The following is a 26,061-nucleotide window of genomic DNA, read 5'->3' on the forward strand; positions in this document are numbered from 1 at the left end:
CACAAGAGTGGAAAGAGGACAAAGACATCTATAGAGGAAACAGATCTTGAATGTAAATCCTGCCAACTTCAGTTTCTCTAGGGCTCAGGCACTATGACCACAGGCCATCCATGTGCCTAGACCACCACTGAATCATGCAGTGGGATTTCAGTACCCATGGCACTGAGGAAGGGTACTGCCACAAAGTTGTGGCAGTTCTCCAGTCATAGAAGGTAGGCAATAAAAAAGCATTTCCTTTATGCTGGTCTTTTGTTTCCTTTTCCCCATGGGCCTATAAACAGTTAATCTGGAATTCTGGAAGGAGAAGCTTTCTGCCTCTAGTAAAGTTTGATTCCTGCAGGCAGATTTTTTTTTTTTTTAATCCAGCAAGTGTCAGATAATTGGAAGGGTGGAGTAACGCTGTAAACCACGACACACCTTTGTCAGGACTTGTTTGGAAGCAAAGAGTTGAAAGAAACAAGGTGGAGAGAAAGAGAAGTGAACATTTTTGAAAGATCACTCAGCTTTAACACACCTTGGCTGGGTCTGGATAAAAAAAAGTGAGCACTGCAAATTTCTAGAAGAAAACATCAGGGGAAGAAAGAGAGAGGGGGATTTATTCAAAGTTGTTTCCAATTCTTTCAAAACCTCAAACCAGGTAAGTAAACAGGAAAACCGACCTTTCTGCCTTTCTCTGAGACTTTGATGTAAGATTTGCTGTTTAGAAATTAAGTGTTTATTGGAGAAAAGAAGATGAAGTTCTGCAGTTTCTAGCATTCTGGTTAAAGTGATTAATTGGTTATAAAAGATGCCTTTGTTGTATGCATTCTGCTTAGGGTAGGTCTTTCAAAGGAAATAAGTGGGGAAAAGGAGAAGGCTGGTTAAAATATAGCGGGGTCTAGAGGCAAGATCTTTCTGTGTTGTTTTCAGCATTGTAAAATGACTTGTGTTGTTTTATTTAGAATATGATAGGGCCTTATAATTCCTTCTCTTCCAATCTCAGTTTCCCCTCTCACTATCTTGCTCTCCTCTTCCCTCTGTCTCTCTCTCTCCACTGGACAAAGAGAACAACTCAGAGGTGAAGTTAAAGTATAGGTAAGGGGCCTTCTAGAAACAACCCTGTGCTGACTGGGCCTCTCTGATTAAGCCATACATGGTAAACATTGCTGTTTACCACACTGTAAAATTACCTCTAATCTAAAGAAAAGTGTGATCTTTGAAATGATCTAATTAATTCAGGAATTTTCCAGGATCAAACTTAGAAGAAGAAAAAAAAAAAGGAAGAAAATTGTTTCCCATATATTTACTCTTACGAGTCAACTTGGGTTTCCCCCTGCCAAAAAAAATTCACTTTGAGATGAGAATTACCAGTTTAGATACCTAAGTGGATGACATTAACTGGTAACTGACAAATTATCACTTTACTTTTTGAAGTGGAGGTAAAACCTCTGGCACATTCCTTTTTTTGAGAAGCAATTAATTAGTAGTCTAATAGTGGACTCGTAAAACGTAGTGAGATTTTTAAAAGGTATTTATTTGAAAAACAGAATAGTTTCTTCTTACCTCCATATGTTCTCTCTTAGAGCTAAGGCACAGATCTGTCAGAGCTAACCTAAGACAGATGTCTATTCCCACACAGACGTACTCTAGAGAATCAGAGGGGTCCTGCTTTACTCTTAGGCCCTGCAAAACATCCACATGAGTCTGATCAGAGTTTACACAGGAAAAATTAAAATGAACAGCTCTGCTTCAAGCTTGCATAGAAACTTACCAGCCTGGGTAATATGGCAAAACCCCAACTCTACAAAAAATACAAAATTAGCCAAACATGGTGGTGCACACTCATAGTCCCAGCTACTCAGAAGGCTGAGGCGGGAGGAACACCTAAGCCCAGGAGATTGAGGCTGCAGTGAGCCGTGATGGCACCACTGCACTCTGGCCTGGGCAACAGAGCCAGATTCTGTCTTAAAAAAGAATAGGAACTTTGGGAGGCCAAGGTGGGTGGATCACCTGAGGTCAGGAGTTCGAGACCAGCCTGGCCAATATGGTGAAACCCCATCTCTACTAAAAATGAAAAAATTAGCTGGGCGTGGCAGTGCGTGCCTGTAACCCCAGCTACTTGGGAGGCTGAGGCAGGAGAATTGCTTGAACCCAGGAGGCGGAGGCTGCAGTGGGCCAATGTTGCGCCACTGCACTCCCGCCTGGGAGACAGAGCAAGACTCCATCTCAAAAAAAAAACAAAAAAGAATAAGAAAAAACTCCTTAGATTGGTGAAACTGACCAGAACTAAGAACAAACTACCTTCTCAGATTATGAAAAACAAAAAGAAGTCTGTGTTTACATTGTTTCATTTGCCATTATTAACAGTGGCAGGACACAACTGTAAACAAACCAGCATAATCACAAAGCTGGTGCCCTATCCCACCTGTCCCCAGTCATGACAATCCAGGATGCCAAATGTTGCAAGTGGCAAACCCATCTCCGGGGTGTTATAGAGACAAAGCCAAGCCTCCAAGACAGTCAACTCCAGGGCATTGGCTTTCCTGGAGTCAAACTGCTGGGCCCTTCTGTGTTATCAGGTCAATAGCCAGTGGATGGTTTTCTAATACTTTGGCAATTTTGTTGTTGTTTTGTTTTAAAATTTAAAGTGTATAAAGATTGGAGTAATAGAAGCTATAAAAATACTTGCAATTCACTAACAGAGTATAGAAACATTCCTAAAACAAAAGATAGAGAGAAAAATACTTAGCTTCTTCATTATCTTTGTTGTATCAAGAACAAAGTGTTTCATGCATCATTAGAATAAGATAACGTGATGGTTTAAACCCAAATATGATGGTAAACAGTTAACGTGATGGTTCACTGTCACTAACAGTGGTTTGTCCTTGTGTGTGTGTGTATGTTAGACAGCAGCATCATCTGAATAGTTTTAGGTAGACGTGACATCATTTAAATAAAGTAGAAAGAAAAAAGCTCATAAAAGTAGAAAAATGATTTAAAATTGTGTCTTCTTGCCTAGAAAAGTGACATGGGGGCCGGGCGCGGTGGCTCAAGCCTGTAATCCCAGCACTTTGGGAGGCCGAGATGGGTGGATCACGAGGTCAGGAGATCGAGACCATCCTGGCTAACACGGTGAAACCCCGTCTCTACTAAAAATACAAAAAACTAGCCGGGCGAGGTGGCGGGCGCCTGTAGTCCCAGCTACCCGGGAGGCTGAGGCAGGAGAATGGCGTGAACCTGGGAGGGGGAGCTTGCAGTGAGCTGAGGTCTGGCCACTGCACTCCAGCCTGGACGACAGAGCGAGACTCTGTCTCAAAAAAAAAAAAAAAAAAAAAAAAAGAAAAGTGACATGGGATCATTTTTACACCTTCACAAAAACATTAACTATAAAATAACCACAAAGCAACCCTTTAGAACTATGGATAGAAATTAGTATAATTTTGGAATTGAGAGCTTGAATGATCTGCTCATCCTTAGTTCTAGTGAAGTGACCCAACTATCTGAGAAGTTAAAAATTATGTTATTTGACAGTGCTTCCATTAAGTAGGGCTTTGGGAAGATGAACACACTGGTGAATCCTGCTAGGATAGGCAGGCTCAGGCACATACCTGGGCAGGAAATGTTCCTTTTCCTAATGTTACACTTTTAAAAAACTATCAGCACTTAAAATGTGTAAAAAAGAAGTCCTGGGAATATACTGTAGGTCCCATGGGAAGATCCTAGTCCAGGCTTGTGCCCCACGCCATCATTCTCCACTTAGTATAACTCACTTATAGAAAGTTTCCTCTTATAATTGGTTTAAAGGAATCAGTCTCCCAACACCTACCTGACACCTCAGATTGGCAGTGGGACACACAGACATTGGGGTGGCTTCAGATTGAGAGACAGGCATCTACCTGTACCTGCCTACAGCCGGCTACATTCACAAAGTACCTTCCAATGAGGAGCTCCCAGGCCCTGAAGGAGGGCATCTGATTTCTAAGTAGGTCATCACTTCATGCCATCTGGAAGGTGGGGAACCCTTGGCTTTTTACTGCAGAAATTCTTTGTCGTCGGGATTCAGGGAAAAGATGGAGGGCCTAGAAATGCCTGCTATTTTTCTGGATAAAGAAAAAACAAGCAAAACTTTCCAGGTTTGCTGCCTGGAGACTGTACTCTTAGCAAACAGAGTCATGATCCATCTTCCTAAATGACTGCAAGTGGAACCCATCCAGCCAATCCCAAATGTATAGCTGTCAGCAGCAACTGTCACTGAAAGATCAAAATAAGCAATAACTTGTAGGAAGTAAAAGTTTCTGTGGATTGTTATAAACAGTTCATTTCATGGTAATATTTCATATAAATTCAGGTACCATCCTAGAAAGCTAGTCACCTCCCCACTGACTGCCAGGTGCCTTTAAAGGTTTAATCTCCCCAAATGCCTCCTGATCCACAGCTTATTGTCTATTTTTTTAAAAGAAAGTCAGAGAAGGGTTTCAGAGGTATCAAATTATGCTTAAACAAAGGATTCCAAAGAAGGTGTCCAGTTGCACGTAGGTTTGCATGACATAAGTCATATAGGTTATAGCTGGAATGCAGACAGATTCACTGGCCAGGTTTGTCCTTTAATGAGGCTAGACTCCTTTGTTAAACTGTGTATGGAGCCCCTCCTCTGAGCTCCAGGAAACATACCTATAGAGACATTCTGTGGCTTCTCAGATCCAGCTAGGATTTTTTCCATGATGCCTCATTCCTTGCCTTGAGCTGTGTTTGAGAAACACCAATGAGCAAGAAGTTGGCACATTTACCAGGCCCTGAAGCTAAGTGTATGAATCTTGGTTACTCCACCAGATCGTTGATCAGCTGGTCTCATTTGGTCTTGGTTTTCATCAGGGAAGTCACCCAGAGCCACAGTATGACTTTCATGGTCCCTAGACACTTTTGCCTTTGTAGGCCCCTTCCTCCATCAAAAAACTTTTTAAAATTCTATTTTACAACTGCATTGGTATAAAGAAGGACATAATCCAGATTAGATTCTGTTCATTTTTCCTTCTGATGTTAAAAGTAAACATTTTGTGGGCCCCAAAATGTGCTGTGGGCCTAGGCACTGTGCCCACTTTGCCTACTGGGTAAGTCGAGCCTGAAGGCACTAGGCAGAGACTGGAAGGAGAGCTCTTCAAGCAAGGGGCACCTGGCAAAAGAAGTGTGCCTCAGCATTCTAGAACCCAGTTCGAACTACAACCAAAAGATAAACTTTTGGAGAAAGAGAAAGTTAGAGGAAGGGAGAGAATCACAGGGAAAGTCAGATTTCAGGTCCTTTCAGAACCTGGGGCCAGGCAGCACAGCAAGAAGAGAAGAGCCCAGTTGGGACGAAACCTTTGCTGTGCATTCCTGTGTGTTTAACACTTGAGCCTTCATTCCCACTGCCCTTTGGCAACAGCCCTGCCTCATACCATCCATGCTGAGGGACATGGTGGACAAGATTGCACTGGTCTTTTTCAGAAGCAGAGTAAGAATGAAGGGAGAATATAAAAAATACAAATATGTATTTTCCTACATGCTTCTATAGATTTTACAGGCTTTGTTCAACTGTTTTTCATACTTATGTCTGCAGATAAGCATGCAAGAGCCGATTACAGTGAATGTTTCATACTTTGAAAAGAGTAAAGTTCCATACAAGTACGACAAATAAAATTATTTTTATCCTGATTTAAATCCATCAAGTGCCATTCTTACCTCCAGACTCTAAAATAATGAAGCATGAATGTCTCATATGCATAGAGTTCCATATAGAACATTGAACATTATGGGAGACATTAAAATGAATTAGTTGATAGCCTAAGTGCCTTGACAGATCCCCTTCAGCTATTTATTACCATGGAAAAGAATGGAGATTTTATAGTCAAAGGTCAGGACACCTAATCTGCTATGTAAGCCTCTTGATGCTCAGCAGGGGGCAGGCTGATCAACTAGACACTGAAAAATAAGATCCCAGCACAAAGAAATAGAATCCAAAGTGGAACTATTAAATTAATCTCTATTATACCTGTTACAAGAAATGGGAATGATCTTGTAAAAAATACTCACATGAAAGAATCATGCTTTAAATTCTCGAAATCATGTTTTTGGTTATCAGCTTCAACAGTGGGGACCTATACTTACGAAAAACAGTGATAAGTATGACTATCCTGGTTTCTGATTTTTCCTGCAGGTGGCTATGGTATGGATGTAACCAAGAAAAACAAACGAGATGGTACTGAAGTCACTGAAAGAAGTAAGAGCATCAGAATTTTTTAATTTATGTGTTTTATTATAAAAGTAACAAAAATTTGGAAACAGAATAAGTAATTCATTAATAATTCTACCACAACCACTGTATCATGTTTAAATGTGTTCCTAAATGGACTTTAATCCTCCTAATAAGGTAGTTCTTGTTGATTTTTATGTCAAAAGATGTCCTGCTTTTTCTTGAATGATGAAGGTTGTCATTTCCATGTATAGTTTTTATAACCCTCATTTTTAATGATGAGATAGCATTATGCTAAATGAATTCACTATAGTTTATTTTATCATTTCCAAATTTAGGGGTACAGGGCCACAGAAATCTAAACGAATAACATCCTAGTTATTGCGGAGACAAAGTTGAAATAAAACTAATATCATAGTTGACCTCTACACTGAAAATTGAAAACAGGTACATTTATTTTGTGAAACTGCCCAAATAATAAATTCAGAGACATTTAAACTCTCCTCCTAACAACTTTAAGTCAGGAAACTCTTTCACTTATTCTGTGACTTTCTTTTTTTTTTTTTTTTTTTTTTTGAGATGGAGTTTCGCTCTGTCGCCCGGGCTGGAGTGCAGTGGCCGGATCTCGGCTCACTGCAAGCTCCACCTCCCGGGTTCACGCCATTCTCCTGCCTCAGCCTCCTGAGTAGCTGGGACTACAGGCGCCCGCCACCTCGCCCGGCTAGTTTTTTGTATTTTTTAGTAGAGACGGGGTTTCACCGTGTTAGCCAGGATGGTCTCGATCTCCTGACCTCGTGATCCGCCCGTCTCGGCCTCCCAAAGTGCTGGGATTACAGGCTTGAGCCACCGCGCCCGGCCTTCTGTGACTTGCATATATCTCCAATAAAAAAAAAATTCTGGCTCCATAGACTTGAAACTTTTGAAAATTTTAGTTAGGAAATAATTTATTTTTATGTGTCAAAGAATACCAAAGGTCTGTACAACAAGAGGTTTAGTGAAAGCTCAAGGACTATTTTTCAAATCAAGCTGCCACTGTACTCTAGAAAAACATTTCCTTTTTTTTTTTTTTTTTTTTTTTTTTTTTTGAGACGGAGTCTCGCTCTGTCACCCAGGCTGGAGTGCAATGGTGCAATCTTGGCTCACTGCAACCTCTACCTCCCAGGTTCAAGCCATTCTCCTGCCTCAGCCTCCCTAGCAGCTAGGATTACAGGTGCTCACCACCACAGCCAGCTAATTTTTTGTATTTTTAGTAGAGACAGGGTTTCACTATGTTGGCCAGGCTGGTCTCAAATCCTGACCTTGTGATCCGCCCACCTCAGCCTCCCAAAGTGCTGGGATTATAGGCGTGAGCCACCGCGCCCAGCCAACATTTCCTTTTATGCATTAAGTACTGTTTCTGGCATGTCCATAAGCGCATTTTCTTGCTAGGACAACCAAACTAATTAGCAAAATGCAGTATGAAGAAGGACAGTGTGAATAAGAGTTGTGTGGGATGGAGCAGGTGTCAGCGGCACAGGTGAAAGTAGCACAAAATGACCCTGCACCATCTTCCTTTACTCTTTTCTCCTTTCACCACCTTCCCCACACGTATGTGCCCATGCATGCCACACACACACAGGCATGCAAGCACGCACACTGGAAACTTGCTTTTAAAGAACAAAAACCCCAGATAGGTGGGGGCTTCTGTATACCCACCAGAGACAGAGGTAGCAGTGAGGGCCACAGTCAGAGCATGAGTGATGGATTCACCATCTCTGAGAGCTACAGGAACTAAATTTCAGAAGCCAAGGGGCTGGTTCTTCAAGTCTGTCTGTGATGCGCCTGGATCACTGATTTTGCCAAACCCCAAATGTGTCTTACCAGGAGCCCCCTTCCTTCCCACAACTTCAGGGGTTGCCCTGAAGACTTTAGAACAAAACATAATATTCTTGAACACCTCCAAATTCATGAAGAAGTACACAGTGAAGTCAGCCAGGGTGTTGGTCTCAGCTGGACTGAGAGACAATGGGGAAGGAGCAATTCAGAGAAACAGAGTGACTTGAGACAAGAGGGCCTGGTCCTCCTTCAACCTCAGACCAGGTCTGGACTGGATCTAATTGTCTAAGGAGAGACATCAACACCAAAACTACTCATGTTTCAAACAGTGGCTAACTTCTTTTGGCTCCAAAGAGATATAAACTTATTTTCCAAGCATATTAAACTCATTGTTATTGCTCGTATCGTTTTGCACAGTGGGTCAGATCATACACCTTAAAGCACAAGCATAGAAAAATCAACGTCGAACCTAATTTAATATGCTTAGCCTATGGCAGAGCTTAGACCTTGCCAAGATCCAGAGATGTCAGTGCATTACATAAGAACTCACCTTTTCTTTGTCTTTTTCTAGTTGTCACTGAAACAGTAACAGCAAGACTTACATCCTTACCACCAAGTAAGTAACTACCTCAATAGCTTTCTTTTCAGTAGGTCACATTTGAAGGGCCCCACACTTGTAACCTTCTCCATGGGAGCTCCAAAATTTTTGAAATCTTTTTTAACAGCTATATTGACATTAATTTCTATACAACAGAATTCACCAGTTTGAAGTGTATAATTCAGTGATTGCTAGTATATTTACCAAGTTATGCAGCCATGGTTACAGTCCCATTTTAGAAGATTTCCATGGCTCTGCAAAAAGAAGTGACCATTAGCAGTCATTCCTTATTCTCCCTCCTCTCTCCTCAGCCCCTGGAAACCACAAATCTACTGTCTCTGTAGATTTGCCTATTCCAGATGCTAAAATATTGGATATCTTATCTAACCTGAGCAGGGATTGGGGGCTACCAGTCAAGCTTCTTGTTGAGGCTACTTTTTTTTTCCAGGAGCTCCTATCACTCCTGTAATATTGATCTGAGCCCAAAACCTACCCCCTGCCCCCGCCTCCAGGGAGCCTTGTTCCCTGGGGATGAGGAGAGCCCACCCACCAGCAGGTGAAGTTGGAGCAGTGCTGGGCTGCCAGGTGGAACACCAGCAACACAGAGCTGCCACTCAACCTTCCAGCACTTCTAGGCGCTGCCATGCCTGGGTACTGACCAGGCACTCAGAAAAAGCAAGCCCAACCAAGTCCTGGACTCAAGGAGCTTTCATCGCTCAGCCTTTTCTAATATTTAAAATTTCCTAATACGCAACTTGCTATATTCCACCCAGGAGACTTTTCTTTTAAATCAGGTGGAATACTCACTCTAGATATTTGTATAAAACAAAACAAAACAAAAAACAATGAAACTGGAGCATGGCAGCTTGCATCTTATAATGTAGGTGAGAAAGGGACCCCAAACTAAGAAGGTCCGGGTGAAAAACCAGGGAAGGCTTCCACATGGTGGGTGACAGGTGATCCTCTGGCCTGACTCCACCCTGAAACTGTCACCTGCTTTTGTTCCTGGCAGAAGGCGGGACCAGCAATGGCTATGCCAAAACAGGCTCTTTTGGTGGAGGGAGCCGATTGGAGAAACAAAGCCTGACTCATGGCAGCAGTGGCTACATAAACTCAAGTGAGTGCCCACTGGTGCAACGGATCAGGGAAGAATGGGTGACAAAGAGACAGACACCAAGAAAGTCCTACACAAGACACAGGGCAGACACGATTTTGAATCAGTGCATAAGAGGAACAATTACAATCACCTGTCATCCATTCCAAATGCCCCCAAGAGTTATCTAAATAACACACAGCCATTGGACGGCGGGGGTGGAGAATGGAAGTGTAAATTATAAATCATCAGCATTTGAAGCCTGCTTAAAATCAGATCCATTTTCATTAAGTCCACAATATAAATAACTATCATTAATCAAGAAGACTTCATGGGTAGGTAGCTATTTCCCCACTAAATCACTCTCTTTAAGCCATCTCTTTAGAGAACCATGTGCACGCCTGAGGGTTTACAATTTGAATTAACAACAACAACAAAAGAAACTTAACGATTGGGTTACTGTGCTAAGGGAAGCTGGTGACATGCGATCCCGTGCTGTGCAAAATTCCACTGGGCAAGCATCCAACACAGGCCCATTGTTCCCAATGAAGCACTCTTTCAAACTAAAACAAAACAAAGCAAAGCAAGGCGAAACAAAACAAAAACAAGACGCACCCAGATATCCCCTGAAGCCATTTAAAATACTTGAAAGTAAAACTAAAAAGGAAGCCCCAAGACATAAGAACAGCCAAAAGAAACACCTGCCCTTACCTGTTGAGGCACACTTCAACACTGGATTATATTCTAGTCCTTCCAAGCAGTGTCTACAAGAAAAATGCTGCCAAATCCTTTCCATTTCCATGCATGGTAACCACACACAGGAAGGACTTTCCCAGGCAATAATTCCACCTTTTCATTTATGAACAGCTGGGGGAATGCTGAGGTGGCCCCTTTCAGCTGTGCCCTCCCGAAAGCCCTCCCTGAGTGTACTTGGTTAATATAGTTGGGTCACAGTAACCGTTTGGTTCACCTCTCTGCTGAAGCACTGAAAACTTATGCTTTTCCCCTCTTGCAGCTGGAAGCACACGAGGCCATGCCTCCACCTCTAGTTACAGGAGGGCTCACTCACCTGCCTCCACTCTGCCCAACTCCCCAGGCTCAACCTTTGAAAGGAAAACTCACGTTACCCGCCATGCATATGAAGGTATCAGTCCCACTAACCATACAAGAGAACCATTCTCTTCCCCAAGCAACTTCACTCATTCTTTGAAGATTTACATCCTGGCCACCTGTGTCTGCCCCTCACCTTTCTCCCCACTCCTCCTTCATTTCTTTTATGGACTTTCATTACTTGAAGACTTAATTCATTCATTCACTACCTTATTTATTCATTCATTCACCCATTTAGTTACTTTTCCAACTAGTATTTTATCCAGCACCTACTATGTGTTTAATACTGTGTAGAAAGGCTTGATGAATGCGTAAATGAATCAGACATGGATCTTGTCTTCAGGACCTACAGTCTAATAGACAAGTTAAGATGACAGATAAAATACAATTGTGTAAAGCAGATGGAAATTATCATTTTAAGCTGAGGAAATCAGGGAAAATTCTATGGAGGAGGTGACATCTGAGCTGGGTCCTCATGATGAGTAAGAGTTTATTACCCAAAGATGGAGAGATGGGGCTGTCCAAGCTGTGGGAGCAGCAGCATAAGCAAAGACAGCCAGGAGAGCCCAGGGCTTAAGTCGGAAATTCAGGGGTACTTATGTGCAAAAGGTTTGAGGGACTCAGATTCAGTGCTAGGATAAGATGTTTAGACTTTATTCCATATGCAATGGGAAGCCACAGAGAGTTTTTAGCAAAACAATCATATTTGAGGTCCAGGACTGGAACTCTGGAAGCCATATGTTGGAAAAATTGGTGAGAAAGAGACTAAACACAGTGACAAGTTAAAAAGAACTCCTCAGTCATCCAGAGAAGGGACATTTTGGCTGGGACCAGGTTGGTAATGATGGAGGTGAGGAGCTAGAGGTGGAAGGTATCACTGAAGTGGAATTGACAGGTTTGGCAATAGATCAAATGTAAGAAGGCTTCACACACAGGTTGGGTTCTTGGTGGTGCCAACAACTGAAACAGGGAACTAGATGGATGACTCCACTTGATGAATCCAGCTATTTCATCCTGAAGTACAGCCACTTGCCCAGCTCTCTGGCGAGGGTAGCAAGCAGGCAGTGGGTGATGCAGGATTTGAGTTCAGGGAAGAAGTCAGGGCCCAGATACCCAGGTGGAAGCCATTCGCAAAGAGGTGTTAGAGGAAGTCAGAAGACTAAAGGAGTTTGCCGAGAAGGAGAATATAAAAGTTGAAGGAAGCAAAGAAAGATAAAGTGGAGGGAATAAGGAGAAAGAAGAGCCAGAGAACAGAGAGAGGAGGAAGAGTCTTTTAGGGACATGGGGAGACCAGGAACATGCAGCAATGCTGAGGTCAACACAAGAGAGTGCTCAGGGTCAAGAAGGAGTCGTAGAAGAAGACACCTGGGTTCCATTACTAAGGTGCCTGGAGTTCCTGGTGATCTGCAGTAGCAGTTTTATGTGGGAAACTGACCAGCCAGGTGGCCAAGGAGTTTAACGGTGAGAAGAGATGGGTGCTGGTGTTGGAGAAGCAGGAGTAAGGCCCACACACTCTAGTGAATGACTACAGCGGGCTGGCATCCCCCACACACAGCAGACTCCCTCCTGCTGCTGCAGGATGAGAGCTACCGGGCCACTGGGAAGCCCCAAATCCAGGTGAGGTGGATTGCATCATCACAGTGCTTTCTGAGGTTGGGCCTGACCAGGGATTTGTACCTTCATTTTAATTGGGTCCACGTTTGGGACAAGGCTCACAAGGTTAGAGAGGTTCCTGGTGCTGAGGGCAGGTTACTTGATCAGGGCAGGTCAGTTGCTCTAGGACAGGCACAGGGCAAGCCCAGTGGAGGAAGTGAACAAAAAAGAAAGAAATCAAAACCTGCTGCTCTCCTTTGTTCATCCTTGCCTCATCTGAAGTAGGTCCTTGACCAGAGCAAAGTGCTGTGACCAGGGCCATGATGGGTCGTGTTTTACATCATGAGCCTGGCTCCTTTGACATGCATGGTGAAGAGCATACCTCATCCCCCCCGAAACACTGAGGGCTGTGGAGGTCCAGAAAGAAGTAACAGGCACTACCTCCCCTTTTGGAAGCTCTATGGGCCTAAGAGGCCATTTGTTCTAAGTGTTTTATCCCCTCTCCAGGGAGTTCCAGTGGCAACTCTTCTCCGGAGTACCCTCGGAAGGAATTTGGTATGTCCTCTCCTCATTTTCTAAAGAAATGGTCAAACGAGGCTCTAGGAAAATCCCTGGTGGAGATGAAGTGGTGGGAGTAGGGGACATCATGAGTTAAATGGATTCTTCTAAAGGAGTTTGACCCCTGCTGACCTATTTTTCCCTTGCTCTTTATCCTGAAGCATATTAAGGGGACTCTCAACCACATAAACTTGCTGTCATAAGCCTTTGCTCGTGGCACTGTAGAAATGGTAAGCTATATATAAGGCTCAGGCTTGGATGGATAAGCCCCTAAGGCCAAGCAATAATTGTAGGGATTCTGCTTTCCAGGAGATGCACAGAGGCCTCCCACAAGGCAGAGCAGCGAGTAGAACACACAAATGCTAGGCATCCCGGCACCTCCACTATTGCTTGCTTTCAAGGGAACTGTGTGTGCTTCATGAACCCCCAGGCTGTGTCTTCACTTGGCCTTAAGTTTTTGTTCCATGTTCTTGCAATCTCAGTGTGCATATGAATTGATGCCAGGATCATTGATTATACAATGATTATAATTTTATGTATTTGCTTACAGTGGGGAAACCATGGCAGTCTCGAATAAAAAATCAAAGGGAAGACTTGGGAGCTTTTTGATACATTTGATCAGTGTAGTCAGCCAGTCCAAATGGATCATGCTCCCCAACAGATTACCTTAGCTAACTTAACTTTCAAAATGTTAGCTAACTTAACATTCATTTAGCTAATTTAACATCATAAATGTGCTAGGGCATTACAAAACATTCTCTGCTGTTGCTAAGTGATCATCATTTATTAAGCAACTGCTATTCAGAAAAGCCTCTATCTGGATTTAGACACACTATGAAAGTAACCCCTCACCAAATATATCTACTTCCATGTCAAAAGTATTTAGCATGCCACCTCTTACATATGCCTAAAATTGCATTTCTTTGTTTCTCAGCATCTTCCTCAACCAGAGGACGGAGTCAAACACGAGGTGAGTGCTGTCACTGGGTTCAGTCCAATTCATTCAACAAGTATTTTCTGAGCAGCTGATGTGTGTCCAGCCTTGAGCCAGGGAGTGTAAGGGGTACAGAAGAATAAGCAAGGCATGCTTTCTGCTTTCAAGGAGCTTAGAGTATCCTGAGAATCTTCCGCCGGCTCTATCGGGAGGGGAAAGGTAGCTTTTGACGGTAATCTAACAAGCACATAAAGGCAGGAAGCAAAACACATGATAACAATGTAGAGCATCATTTGTCTTGCTGTGAATCATCTGAAGATGCAGATACCACATCTGCTTTCACTTCTGGTCTCCTGGCTGACTTTAACAAGATATGTTCTAACTGCCTTTACACATCAAAAGATGAGCAAAATCCCCCCAACCTTTTTTTTTTTCTAAATTCATCCAGGAGATAAACAGCTCCACGACAGTTTTGTAATCTAGTCATCTAGACAATGATACAGGAGAGAAATATAATCCTGGGAGAAGCAACCCTTGCTAAACTTTGGGCAGGGTTGGGGGCAGCATGTTAGGGCTGAGCTGAAGGCAGAATTCTTCACAATGACCCACCTAGACTTCCTATGGGCCTTATTATCATCAATAACTTGAAAGTTAGGAGTATGCCAACCACCCACAACTTTAGGCTGATAGTTGAAAGATGCAAATTCTCCACCTGAAGCTAACTAATAATGTTAACTACCAGCTTCCTGCCCCTCCCATCTCTGAAGAGGCCAAAATGGCAAGTAAACACTCTGGTTTTTAGAATCTTTTGCCAATGCCTCAGACCATGGAGGCAGGAGAGGACCTTGGTTGTGGCAGCTGTGAGGTGGATGATGGGAAGAGGGTTGATCATTGCTGATTGTACTGGAACCTCCTTGCTCAGCCTGGAATTTTATTAGAACATCTGCAGCTGCCTGGGAGGTGTGCAGTTGGCAGAATGGGAAATTGTTGGAGGTACGGAGGTCTCCCTTTTTAAGCAGCACTCTTCTTGGGCACACCTGGATTTCCTGTTTCCAGAACTCAGAAATGTCAGAGCAGCCTAAAGGGTCATCTGCTGCTAGGAGTTCAGTGTCAGGGATTGTGATCTAAGCTCCTTCATTCACACCCTTCTCTATCTCTTCCCTTGTACAGAGAGCGAAATTCGAGTTCGACTGCAGAGTGCGTCCCCATCCACACGATGTAAGTGGTCATGATCTCGCTGAAAAGAAAGGGTCCAGAAATCGAGGACTAGTGCTGTGTGTGTGTGTGCATGCGTGTGTGTGTGCATGCATGCACACACATGTGTGTGCATGCATGCAATCATAAAACATCTTTAAGGGCCTTCTGTGAATTGGACTCTGGGCTAGGTGGCTGGAGTTAAGCTGCTGAGTAAACCGTGGTTCCTGCTGTGTAGTAGTTCACAGACTAATAGGGACACAGTAAGTCAGCCAACCATCACAACTCAATGTGGTGAGGGAACAGGGAGGAGCAGCTCCACAGCAGCCCATGGAGATCAGGCCAGAGAAACCTTCCGGGGGTAGGTGTTACCTGAAGGGAAACTGAAGAGTGGATCAGTTCGGCTCAAAGGGAGAAGCCTGCACAAGACATCGAAGGAACAGTTCAAAGTAAGGTTCAAAGTAAGGACACAATGGGATAGATTAGAGAAGGGTCAGTAGTAGAGTATAAGAATTCAAACTTTATTTGAAATGTCAGAGACCCCCAGTCTCTGTCGATGGAATATGTTAGATACCTGTTGTTCTTGCTAGAGGTATTTGACAATGTTTTGAAATGAGCTCAACTTTAGGACAGCAATCATGTAAAAGGAGTAGGAGAAGAAAGAGTAGGGTCAGTGGCTCAGGACAGAGATGGGTGCTTGTCCAGAGAGCTCAGTACCTAGGGTTGTGGAATCTGATTCCAGGCCTGACACCTTCTCACCGGAATCCTTCCAGGCTTAGGGTTGGTGAGGTGAAGGGAGTTAGGGCTGAGAGTTCCTTCAGCATACGGTGTCTACAAACCTGTGTCTCCTCTCATGCACTACCCATGCATGGTGTCTCCCACCTCTCCTGCTTCCCTGCTTCCTGCGTGGGAGGCACAGGGAGCTTGCTCCACTTTTCACCTTGCTACAAATTAAATCAGCCAGACAGACTTGAAATTAAATTACACATGAACACAGCATAATGTTTAGGAGTTATGGCCCACAAATTCCTTTTGGCAGCCCCAAGCATACAAGGTCAAGGACCCAACATCGGATGCATCCTGCACAGGGGATGAGACTGCTATTGAAGCATCTGTTTCAAGGGACCTGGTTCTCTAACTGCCTGATCCTAGATGATAGTGTCTTCTAGCCACAGAATCATTCCTGTGATGTTTGATGAGGTCTAATTAGGAAATATCTCCCAAGCACCTTGACCTCCTTGTGAGACGCAGAAGATTCATGAGGCTAATATGACAAAGTACCAAGTTGATAAGTGCTATTCGTTAGTAAAATGTGAATATTTTAAAGCCAAGCAAAAAGTCCCAATGTGTGAGACAGATGCCATTCTCCCTAGTAGTCAAAATGCCACAAATGTTTCCCGAATTGCACAGGGACTCAGGAAAGAACCCTGGACTTAACAGAAACGTCTGTGGATTCTTTTACAGGGACAGAATTGGATGATGTTAAGCGTTTGCTCAAAGGGAGTCGATCGGCAAGTGTGAGCCCCACCCGGAATTCCTCCAACACACTCCCCATCCCCAAGAAAGGCACTGTGGAGACCAAAATTGTGACGGCGAGCTCCCAGTCGGGTAAGTGTGACAGCCCAGCTGCCGAGGAGTGTGAGAAACAAACTTACCCCTCCAAACCCAAAGAATGGACTCAGAGACCCAGAGAATAGTGAAAGTGAGACTTGAAATTGGGGCCCACCAAATCTCATTCCAGCTAGCACAGGGCTTTCCCCAGTAGCAACCTGTTGTAGGGCATAGATATTTGTTTGCTTGTGACAGCTGCCTTTGGTTTCCTAAGTTCCCACAATGTAAGACTCAGCAGGCATTGAATTTTATGGTTTAGGGGATAGAGGTTTTAGTTATGTTGATTATTAGATTGGTTAGATATTCCCTACTTTCCACCCCTAGTACTGGGCCCTATCCGATACTCAGGTCTTCTTTTACCCCTTGTGTGAGGATTAATCCTAACCATATCCACCCCTAATGAAGGGGTTTGCTTATAGCTCTCTTCTGGGTTTTCCTTAATGTTAGCTTTAAATGTTACTTAGGTGATTTATACACTTTCCATTTGTCCTTTTCCCTTCCTTCTGGGCTTTCTTTTACCAGTCCCTTGAGAGTAATGAGTTCACCCTTGTTCAGCTGTTCGCACTGATGTTTCAGTGGTTAGGACCACTTGATAGGGACCTTGCCAGCTTGGGTGGGGCTTATCTTCTTTTAAAGTCTTAATTAGTACCCAGTTGCCAGGCTGGAAGTGGTGAACTGTGAATTCAAAAGGCGGAGTTTGAGTTCGAAGTCCTTTTAACCTAAAGGATGACAGGGTGGAGAATATGGCCAGTATATAATTTCTAAAAATCGGTTTTTGGTTTCCATAGAAGGAAGATCAGTAGTCCTATCTAAATGTGGGAGTCCACATAATAACTTGTAAGGGGACAGTCCCAAGTCTTTGCCTGGGGCTGTTCTAATCCTAAGGAGTGCTACTGGGAGACATTACAGGCATTTTAGTTGTAAAGATTAGTTTAATAATATGCTTTTTGAGAGTTTGATTTATTCTTTCTACTTTTCCAGAGGAAGGGGGATGCCAAGGGGTGTGGTAATCCCATTTAATGTGTAAACTTTCCATAATTCCCCTTAGGACCTTTGAGGTAAAGTGGCTCCCATTGTCTGAATTAATATTTTTACCAAGACAAATCTAGGTATAATTTGTTTTAAGATTATTTTTACCACATTCCCAGCGGTAGCAGTTGGGAGGGGGAATTCCTCCACCCAGCTGGAGGGGTGGTTTACCAGTACTAGTAGATACTTCGGTCTCCCTATTTTGGGCATTTCTGTAAAATGTACTTGAATGCTTTGAAATGGCCTTAACCCACGAGGTCTTCCTCCGGTAGTCTGTTTTCTAACTACTTTTTTATTTATTCTCTGGCAGGTTACACAACACCCACACACTTGTGTGGCAAGGGTATAAACCCATAATTTTTGAGTATTGTATCACACATGGCCTGGGGACCCCAGTGACTTCCTTTATACAGTATGGACATCAGTTTTCTCATCATGGGTTTCTTATCATTTCTCTCTCATCAGGGAGCACCCCCCTCCCATCCTCAGTTTGAGCGGCCCCTATCTTACCCAGCTCTTCCTCCTCCTCTTTAGAAAATTTGAGTTTTAATATCACCTTAGGGATATTTGGGATTAGGCTAAACAATCTAACTTCTTCCTCCAGGGAAGCTTGCTTAGCTGCTTTATCTGTGAGCCTGTTCCCTACAGCTTCTATAGTGTTTCCTACGGCTATCTCTACTGGAAGCAAGAGGCTTTTTAAAACTTGTTTGATCAGTTCCCCATGTATGAATTCTTTCTCCCTGCTGTTTATTAGGCCCTGCCCTGTCAGGATCTTTTTAAAGGTGTGTACTATTCCATAGGCATATTTGGAATTAGTATATACAGTGCCTTTTTGGCCTTCTAGAAGCTTTAGGGCCTGGTTAGGAGTCTGTAATTTACAGGTTTGGGCTGATCAATTATTGGGTAATCTCCCTTTTTCACATAAGGATTGTTTCCATTAATGACAGCATAGCCATTGTGTTTTTACCATTTATTACTTGGGATGACCCATTTACAAACACTGTCATCCCATCATATACTGGGGTGGCTTCACTTTAGTTTGATATGAAAGTCTGGTTTCACTTTAGTTTGACATTCTGTGATATCCAAATGGTTATGATTTGATGCCTTTTTATTCTCCTCTCCTTTTCATAAGATGCTGGCTGGATTCAAGCAAATACATGTTGTCAAGACTAAATTATCTTTTTCTAATAATATGGCTTCATATTTTAAAATTTGGGAATTAGTTTACCATCTCCCAACACTTTGATTTAATATATTCCTGACCTGATGTGGAGTGCTCAATACCAGGGCCCTGCAGAAGATCAGCTTCCGACTCCCCTCCACCAGTAGGGCCGTGGCAGCCACTGTCTACCTGCACCTTTGTGTCACCATCTCCCGTCCTCCATGGCCCCTCTCTCTTTGTCTGTCTCTCTTTCTCTCGTACTCTTTTTTCCTTTTACGTTAAATCTCCCTCGTTTCACCTTCTGTGTCTTTGATCTCTGTCTTTTCCAGTCTCTTTCTTGCTTATTTTCTTTTTTTTTATCTCTCTGTCTCTTGTCATCCCTGTTTCCTCTTTCCCTCACACTCAGTTTCTTCCTCTTTCTCTGGGCACCAGTGCGCTCCCCATGTTAACAGCTTACTTACGTTAGCTCTCTCACACTGTCCACCTTTATCTCGTGCTTCGGGCAGCTCCTGCCGCCCCCACACCTGCAGCTGCACAGCTGGCTCCCCCTTGCCTTCAGGGTCAGCAGCTTAACTCTTTCTCTGGGCACCAGCATGAGCCATGCTGTGGCTCCCCTCTGTCTGTCTGCAAGATGGACAGCTTTGGCTTTGTCTCTCTTTTTCCAATTTCATTTCTTATTTTTCACAAAAACCTTCTAATTCCTTACTTGACTTTTTATTCCATCCATCTTTTTTTTTTTTTTTTTTTTTTTGCAGTTTCTTAGTAATATCAGGCCAGCTTTTGGTCATAAAATTAACCTTTAAAAGGCCTTGCCCTACTAGGTCCTCTGGACTAATCCTAATTTTTTTTTTTTAATTTGATCCCTGAGCCTCTGCAGAAATGCAGAGGGAGTCTCCTCTTTTTCTTGTTGGAGCTCAAATGGTTTTGAGACATTCTGTGTCCTTGAAGTGGACTCTTTAATCCCTTTAATTATTCTTTCCCTTAGGTCCTGCATTTGGGCCCAGTCTTTGGGGTTATTGTTAGTCCATCTGGGATTTGCATTTAGGAATTTCTGCCCAGCTGGCTGGATTCCTTGCCCGAGAGGATGCTGTCTCTCCCAAATGGTCATGGTTGCCCTTTTAATTATTCCCCTCTCTTCCCCAGTAAACAGAATAGTCATGATTTACATCATCTTAGCCCAAGTACAAAAATTGGGTCCTAAAAACTGATCTAGCTGCTTTGCTAAACTGAGGAATTTTTCCAAGAGCGGCCTTATTTCCTATTTAAAATTTCTAACATTAGTACTTGTTAGAGGCACACTTACATATCCAACTTCTCCCTGTCCCATAGGGACTTCTCTAAGAGGGTATGTATTAGACATCTGCTGTTTAGAAGGGCTAGGGAAATTCTCAATGTCCTTCTTACATTGTTCTAATTCTTTCCTCAAGTTTGGATAAGGATTTACAGGAGCATTGGGTTTAGCTTCTTTATGACCCCCAGATTCCTCTTCCTCCATCCTTCCTGTTAACCCCTGATCTCCCTGTCCTCTACTTTGTGAGATGTAAGGTGGAGCCAAGCGTATTATGGGATCCCAGGGCTTTTTACTGGGCAAGGGCTTTTTACTATGCTTCTTTTTTCCTCTTGAAGGGGGAGTATGGGGGTTAATTCACTAATTTAACAAAGAGCATAACCCACCTCCTCTTGTGAGGATGGGGTTTTATTATTCACATAGCGAATTAAAGCTTGGCACACCCTGTCCTCATCTGAACCAAACTTAGGCCAAAAGACTGAAGGCTGACGAATGGGCTCTTTGGCCCAGATAAAACAGTAATACTTTATCATTTTTTGCTTTTCCTTGTCCCTGGTTCGAGGGTTAGCCCTTAAAACCCTGCAGCATTTTCCCCAATGGACTATTTGGGGGAATGTTAGAGGGTGTATTTTTAGTTCCCTCTGTTGTTGGGCAGGGGCTCTAGGTGTTTGTTTAGGGTTGTCTTGCTGCATTTTGTTGCAGTCCACAATGCATTGCAATCCTAGTTAGCTTAGGGGCTCTTCAAGTTTTTGACTTATGACCTAAGTAGCTGAGCAAGCTGATAAGAACAGACAAAACGAGCTATTTTGCAGTCGAGTAAACTTTTATCTTAGACTAAACTTATTTGGTTTGAGTGAGGGAAACTAAGCAGGTCAGGGGGCGAGGAGGAACTGGTGAGGGAGGGGAGACCAATAAGCAGGCATTAGCTATCCAAGCAGGGGCCTAGTATATTCTGTTTCTTCTGTAGTTTGCTGACCTAAGCCAATTTAAGACACTTTGTCTTGGAAATGGACCACTGTATACATTATTTTCTTCAGAAGGGAAGGCATCATGGTGGCAGATCTATCCTGGCCTGGGGATTCAACCACGCCTTGGCAGGCCTTTTAGGCTTTGCCAGAGACCTTGAAAAGCACTGAGCATCTACTCTTCAAGCAGTGAAAAATGTGGGCTGTACCTATCCTACCCCTGGCTGGTCACCCATTCCATATGCACAGCCCAGCCCTAAATCCTAGAGATTCTCTTCCAGGACAGTATGTTGGCCAGGTCCCCCAAATGAAGAATACTGGGGAAATTTGTAGAGTTTTCATGTATTCATTCAGTGACTATTTATTAAATGTCTCCTCTATGCCAAGTACCAGGCATTGAGGAAAAGCAATGGACCAGAGAGACACAGTCACTGCCCTTGTGGACAGTGGGTGTCTGGAGGAAGTCAGAAAACCAACATGCCCCGGTCAAGTAGGATGAGCATTGTTCAGCAGTTCCATATTACATGTCCCCCAAGTGCAAGGTAGGTTCTGTGGGAGGCAGAAATATAAATTAGCAAAGCTGTGGAGGGAGGTGAGGGAAAAAGTCGGATCTATTGTGATAGGAAACTTCCCTCCCATTCACTACTGGAGAAAAGCCTAGAGATTGTGATCTTTCTTGTTTTTCACCCTAAAACCAAAACATCAAGGCACTTTCTGACCTGCATGACTGGCTCCCTCTCACAGACAAATCAGCAGAACTGGCCCCAAATATGAAGAAGCAGGAAAATCCCCTCTTGGGGGCACAATGTCTGGCTGGTTCATAGGAATGTTTAAGGAGGGTGGAACCAGAGAAGGCTGCCATGCATGCCATGTGGCCCCAGACCAAGGGCTCCCCTGCCCAGGCATGCACCCTGCAATGGCCATCGTACCTGGAATTCTACTGAAAGAGGTTCGCTTCGGGGTCTCATTTGTTGCTCCTGAAAGAACTGTTCTCTCAGTGTCTTTGAAGATGGAGCACTCAGCAGCAGGTGGAGAGGAAGGCCATTGGTGGGACAGCCCACCAGGAGATGGGGAGCCAGGTTTAAAAGGAGAAATAGGTGGACCCCAAGGCAAAATCTGGCTACCTCAAATTTTACCAGGAGCCAGCAAAAATTTCTAATCCAAGAGATAATGTTTTCACCAGCTCTGAGATTTCAGATGGAAACTACCCCAGGTTCCCGGACTGAGAAAGTTCCTGAAATGTGGAACTTCCAATGCCCAAACCAGGAAAGTCCCAGAAAAGTGTGATGACTAGATTCCCCAGCAGGGAGTGTTGACTTGTCTCTCACTGGGGTGTGTGCATGTGTCTGTTTCCAGTGTCAGGCACCTACGATGCAACGATCCTGGATGCCAACCTTCCCTCCCATGTGTGGTCCTCCACCCTACCAGCGGGGTCCTCCATGGGGACCTATCACAACAACATGACAACCCAGAGCTCGTCCCTCCTCAACACCAATGCCTACTCTGCAGGATCAGGTACCTGGAGGGCAGCCTACACCCTCTGTCACCCTGAACTCGGCATGCCTCTATCCTAGAGCTGAATGACCCTCAGAACGTTTGCCATCCTCAGGGCCTCCTGGAGAGGCTTTCTGTGGCCAAATATCCCAGGAGACTCCCCCTGGAACTTCAGTTCAATTCAATCTAGAAGGTATTCTGGTGTGTCCCCTTTGGGATATATAGCACAGTGTATCAGGAAAAATTGGAAAGAACACTGAAAATGGATGTAGAAGATCTAGTTTCATTTCATATGAATTGATGGTGGGGCCTTGAATAAGTCATTTGACTTCTCTGAGCTTCAGGGACCATCTCTGTAAAGTGGGGTCACTCACAAGAGAGACTTTGGCTGGACCCACTGTCCACTCCAGGTCTGACAGACCTGAGATCACCTGTTGGCTGTGACCCAAGGTGCAGTGCAGGCTAGTGTTTGATTCTCTGCTGCAAGGCAAGAGCCTGTTTTTCCTAAGAACAAAAATTTACCAAAATATAAAAACCCAATCCTGGCATTTCTTCTGGTGCTTCTATGGTATCCGAATCTCTATCCCTGTCTGGGGCAGATGTCCCTCTCACCATCCTTCCTCCTTGCCCCTGCAGTCTTCGGAGTTCCAAATAACATGGCATCCTGCTCATCCACTTTGCACCCTGGACTCAGCACATCCTCCTCAGGTCAGTGTCACCATCTTGAGATGACTTTTCCAGGCTATTTGCATAGAAGTGTTAGGATGCTTCACCCAAGAGCATGAAGGACTTTCTTCTATGCATACTGCAGCCCAGAAGCAGAGGCACAGGGCTGCACAGAGCCTGCCCTCAACCACAGGGAGAACTCAGACCTCAAGGGAAAGGTCTCAGGTGAGGGGACGTGAGCCCACATTGACATGCGTATTCTAAGGTGGTATCTTTCTTTTCTGGAAGAGTTGGAGGATTGTAAATGAAGAGTCTAATGGAATCATAGTGTAGGACATTTTCAGGGTAAAGGCATTGTTAATTTAGAAGGATTTTATTTCAGATCTTTTAAAGAAAAATAGTAATTCATTGAGTAACTGCTTTCAGATCTTTCTATAAATATAGCACATAGTTTGTTGGAGTAACTACATTAGGGTAAATAATGTTACTACTTAGCTTCCAATGCAAACATACAACAATTTTAAAGAAATATTTATTTGCTATGTTTCCACATACATCTTAAAGGCCTATATGTAAATGTTACCAGCCTACATCTTTTCTTTTTAAAGGAGTCTGCCTTCTCCCTGTGATAATGTGACTAATAAATATAATGATGTGGGCCTTGTTTATTTACTTAACTGACAAGTACAAGTTTTGCATTCAGATTTTCAGCACCTTCCTCCAGTTGACTAGAAGCCCACCAAATCCAGAAGACATTGGCTACATGTTTTATTTCTTCTGTCTTTGCTATTTTGCTTTGCAAAGTCCTGATAAAAACCAGGTCCCAAGGGAAGGTGGGCTGATATCAGATCCTTGATCTTGTGCCCCAAATAACAAAGCTGCTGGCCAGCAGGAATAAGCTTCTGCACGTTGTTGAAAACAAACAAACAAGCAATCAAATAAACAAGGAGCCTTTGAAATCATAGTGGAGGTGGGGGAGTTTTATGTGTTTGTGTCAGGAGAAGGAAGAGCTAACTGGAATACTAGGAGTTTGCCAAGTTAGTGCCTCTCAGCACCTGAGGTGTCTGTGTCCACATCCTACGCTTACAGTTCCCACACTGTGCACCAAGGCACCACAGGAAATAGGAACCCCTATGATATTTTTAAATTTTGAGAGATCTGTCAGCAACATCTGTCAGACCCTGTGCAAACTACTGCTTTTAACTTGGATGGACCTAACTACGTGATAAGTAGAACTGTTAGTAATTTTTGGCCTGGGGTAGGTAGGTGGGGGTATTAACAAAATTACTATGTCACAAAGAGTGTGGGAAACGAGGAAGTTTTGGAATCTGTTGGCAAAAGCATTGATCATAAAAGTGGTTTCAGACTCTGGGGGCCATCCTAAGCCAGGGGGCATCCCCCGTGCTCCCTGTACTCACCTGACCTCTGTTGCTTTCACAGTATTTGGCATGCAGAACAATTTGGCCCCCAGCTCGACTACCCTGTCCCATGGCACTACCACAACTTCCACAGGTCAGTAGGCTAGGGTTGGAGCTCAAGGGCTGGGAAGCAACACCTCTTTGCAGCTACAACTCACTGAATTAGGAGACCCAAAATGTCCCTGAAAATCAGTCAACCTTTCCCACCAAAGAAACAATACCTCCTGACCTGAAGATATCAATCTTGATCATTAACTGGTTCAGACATGAGTCAAGCACACAGGGAAGTCTGTCCTGTCAACAGCATCACCTTGTGAGGCATCACTTGTATGTTCCTGTGTCTCTCACAGTCAAACTGTTAGGTTGGTGGTCTCGCCAGCTCACTGCTGTCCTTGACAACCCACTGTCATGGCAAATCAATCATCTGGTTGATTTTATGATGCACCCCCTACAGGTTGCTGCCTCTGTGCAAACCTGGGGGTGGCTGGGGACGTGAAACCTAGGTCAGCCTTTGCCCCCAACTTGCCTGCTACTTAATTGGTGGAGGAAGTCTAACACACATGAGACAATGAGAGGCTCTATAAAGACAATGGGAATAAGTGATAGGCCATGCAGAGCAGGTGTTAAGGGCTGTAGGAGTTCAGGAGAGAAGGAGATGCATGAGGGTCTAGGAGGACTTCCTGGAAGCAGCTAGAAGGATGAGAAGGATTATACCTGAGAACATTCCATCTAAACCCTCATTACTGTCCCCATGACTGGAGAGAGTTGATTCATCATCTGCTTCTCACTGGAGAGGGTCGGGGGCACCTCTCTGCCAGGGGTGACCAGGCTTCTCCTGAGTTGCCTGGAACGACCCTCCCATGCTGACCCAAATTCCTTTCTTGCAGCATATGGGGTGAAGAAAAACATGCCCCAGAGCCCTGTGGCTGTGAACACCGGCGTTTCCACCTCTACTGGTGAGTGCTGCTCCCAGCTGCCGGGGGTCAGGCTGGTGCACAGGGAGGATTATTCTGCAGTAATCCTGCCTGTGTATCCTTCCAATACACATGGTATACTGGAAGAGGAAATAGGACCCATGAGTGGTCTTAGACCTGCAAATGCAACTTGCCCCAAAAGCTTCTTAGATGTTTCCATGAGTGAATAAAGCTGAACATTCCCATAAATGTTCCTATCGGAAGGGGGCAGGAAGCTCCACCCTCCATACCTGCCTAGGGCCAGGCACTTGTGCATTAGCCACTGCCCTTGACTGGAAGCCTTTGGCCCTTACCTATTACATGCAGCTCATGGAGCCCTCAGAAGCTACTGGCACCCTCCCTACTTTCTAT

The 26,061-nt window shown here is 44.0% G+C and overlaps 1 protein-coding gene across 2 annotated transcripts in view; it reads left to right on the plus strand.

Annotated features, from left to right (window-relative positions):
• The first annotated feature begins 403 nt into the window (after positions 1-403).
• The window catches only part of COL17A1 (collagen type XVII alpha 1 chain), a 55,995-nt gene continuing 30,337 nt past the window's right edge, over positions 404-26,061 (plus strand). The window contains exons 1-13 of one of the 2 annotated variants that reach the window (XM_010356216.2): positions 404-637; positions 6,170-6,232; positions 8,592-8,636; positions 9,631-9,735; positions 10,727-10,855; positions 12,922-12,969; positions 13,907-13,942; positions 15,077-15,124; positions 16,565-16,708; positions 22,515-22,673; positions 23,289-23,360; positions 24,759-24,830; positions 25,624-25,692. In XM_010356216.2, coding sequence (XP_010354518.1) covers positions 6,181-6,232; positions 8,592-8,636; positions 9,631-9,735; positions 10,727-10,855; positions 12,922-12,969; positions 13,907-13,942; positions 15,077-15,124; positions 16,565-16,708; positions 22,515-22,673; positions 23,289-23,360; positions 24,759-24,830; positions 25,624-25,692 — 979 coding nt within the window. In that variant the 5' untranslated portion in view covers positions 404-637; positions 6,170-6,180. The remainder of the gene's footprint in view (positions 638-6,169; positions 6,233-8,591; positions 8,637-9,630; positions 9,736-10,726; positions 10,856-12,921; positions 12,970-13,906; positions 13,943-15,076; positions 15,125-16,564; positions 16,709-22,514; positions 22,674-23,288; positions 23,361-24,758; positions 24,831-25,623; positions 25,693-26,061) is intronic. The other variant, XM_030941122.1, reaches the window with a different exon arrangement.

This window comes from Rhinopithecus roxellana, chromosome 11 (genome assembly GCF_007565055.1).
Source record: "Rhinopithecus roxellana isolate Shanxi Qingling chromosome 11, ASM756505v1, whole genome shotgun sequence".
Lineage (NCBI taxonomy): Eukaryota > Metazoa > Chordata > Mammalia > Primates > Cercopithecidae > Rhinopithecus > Rhinopithecus roxellana.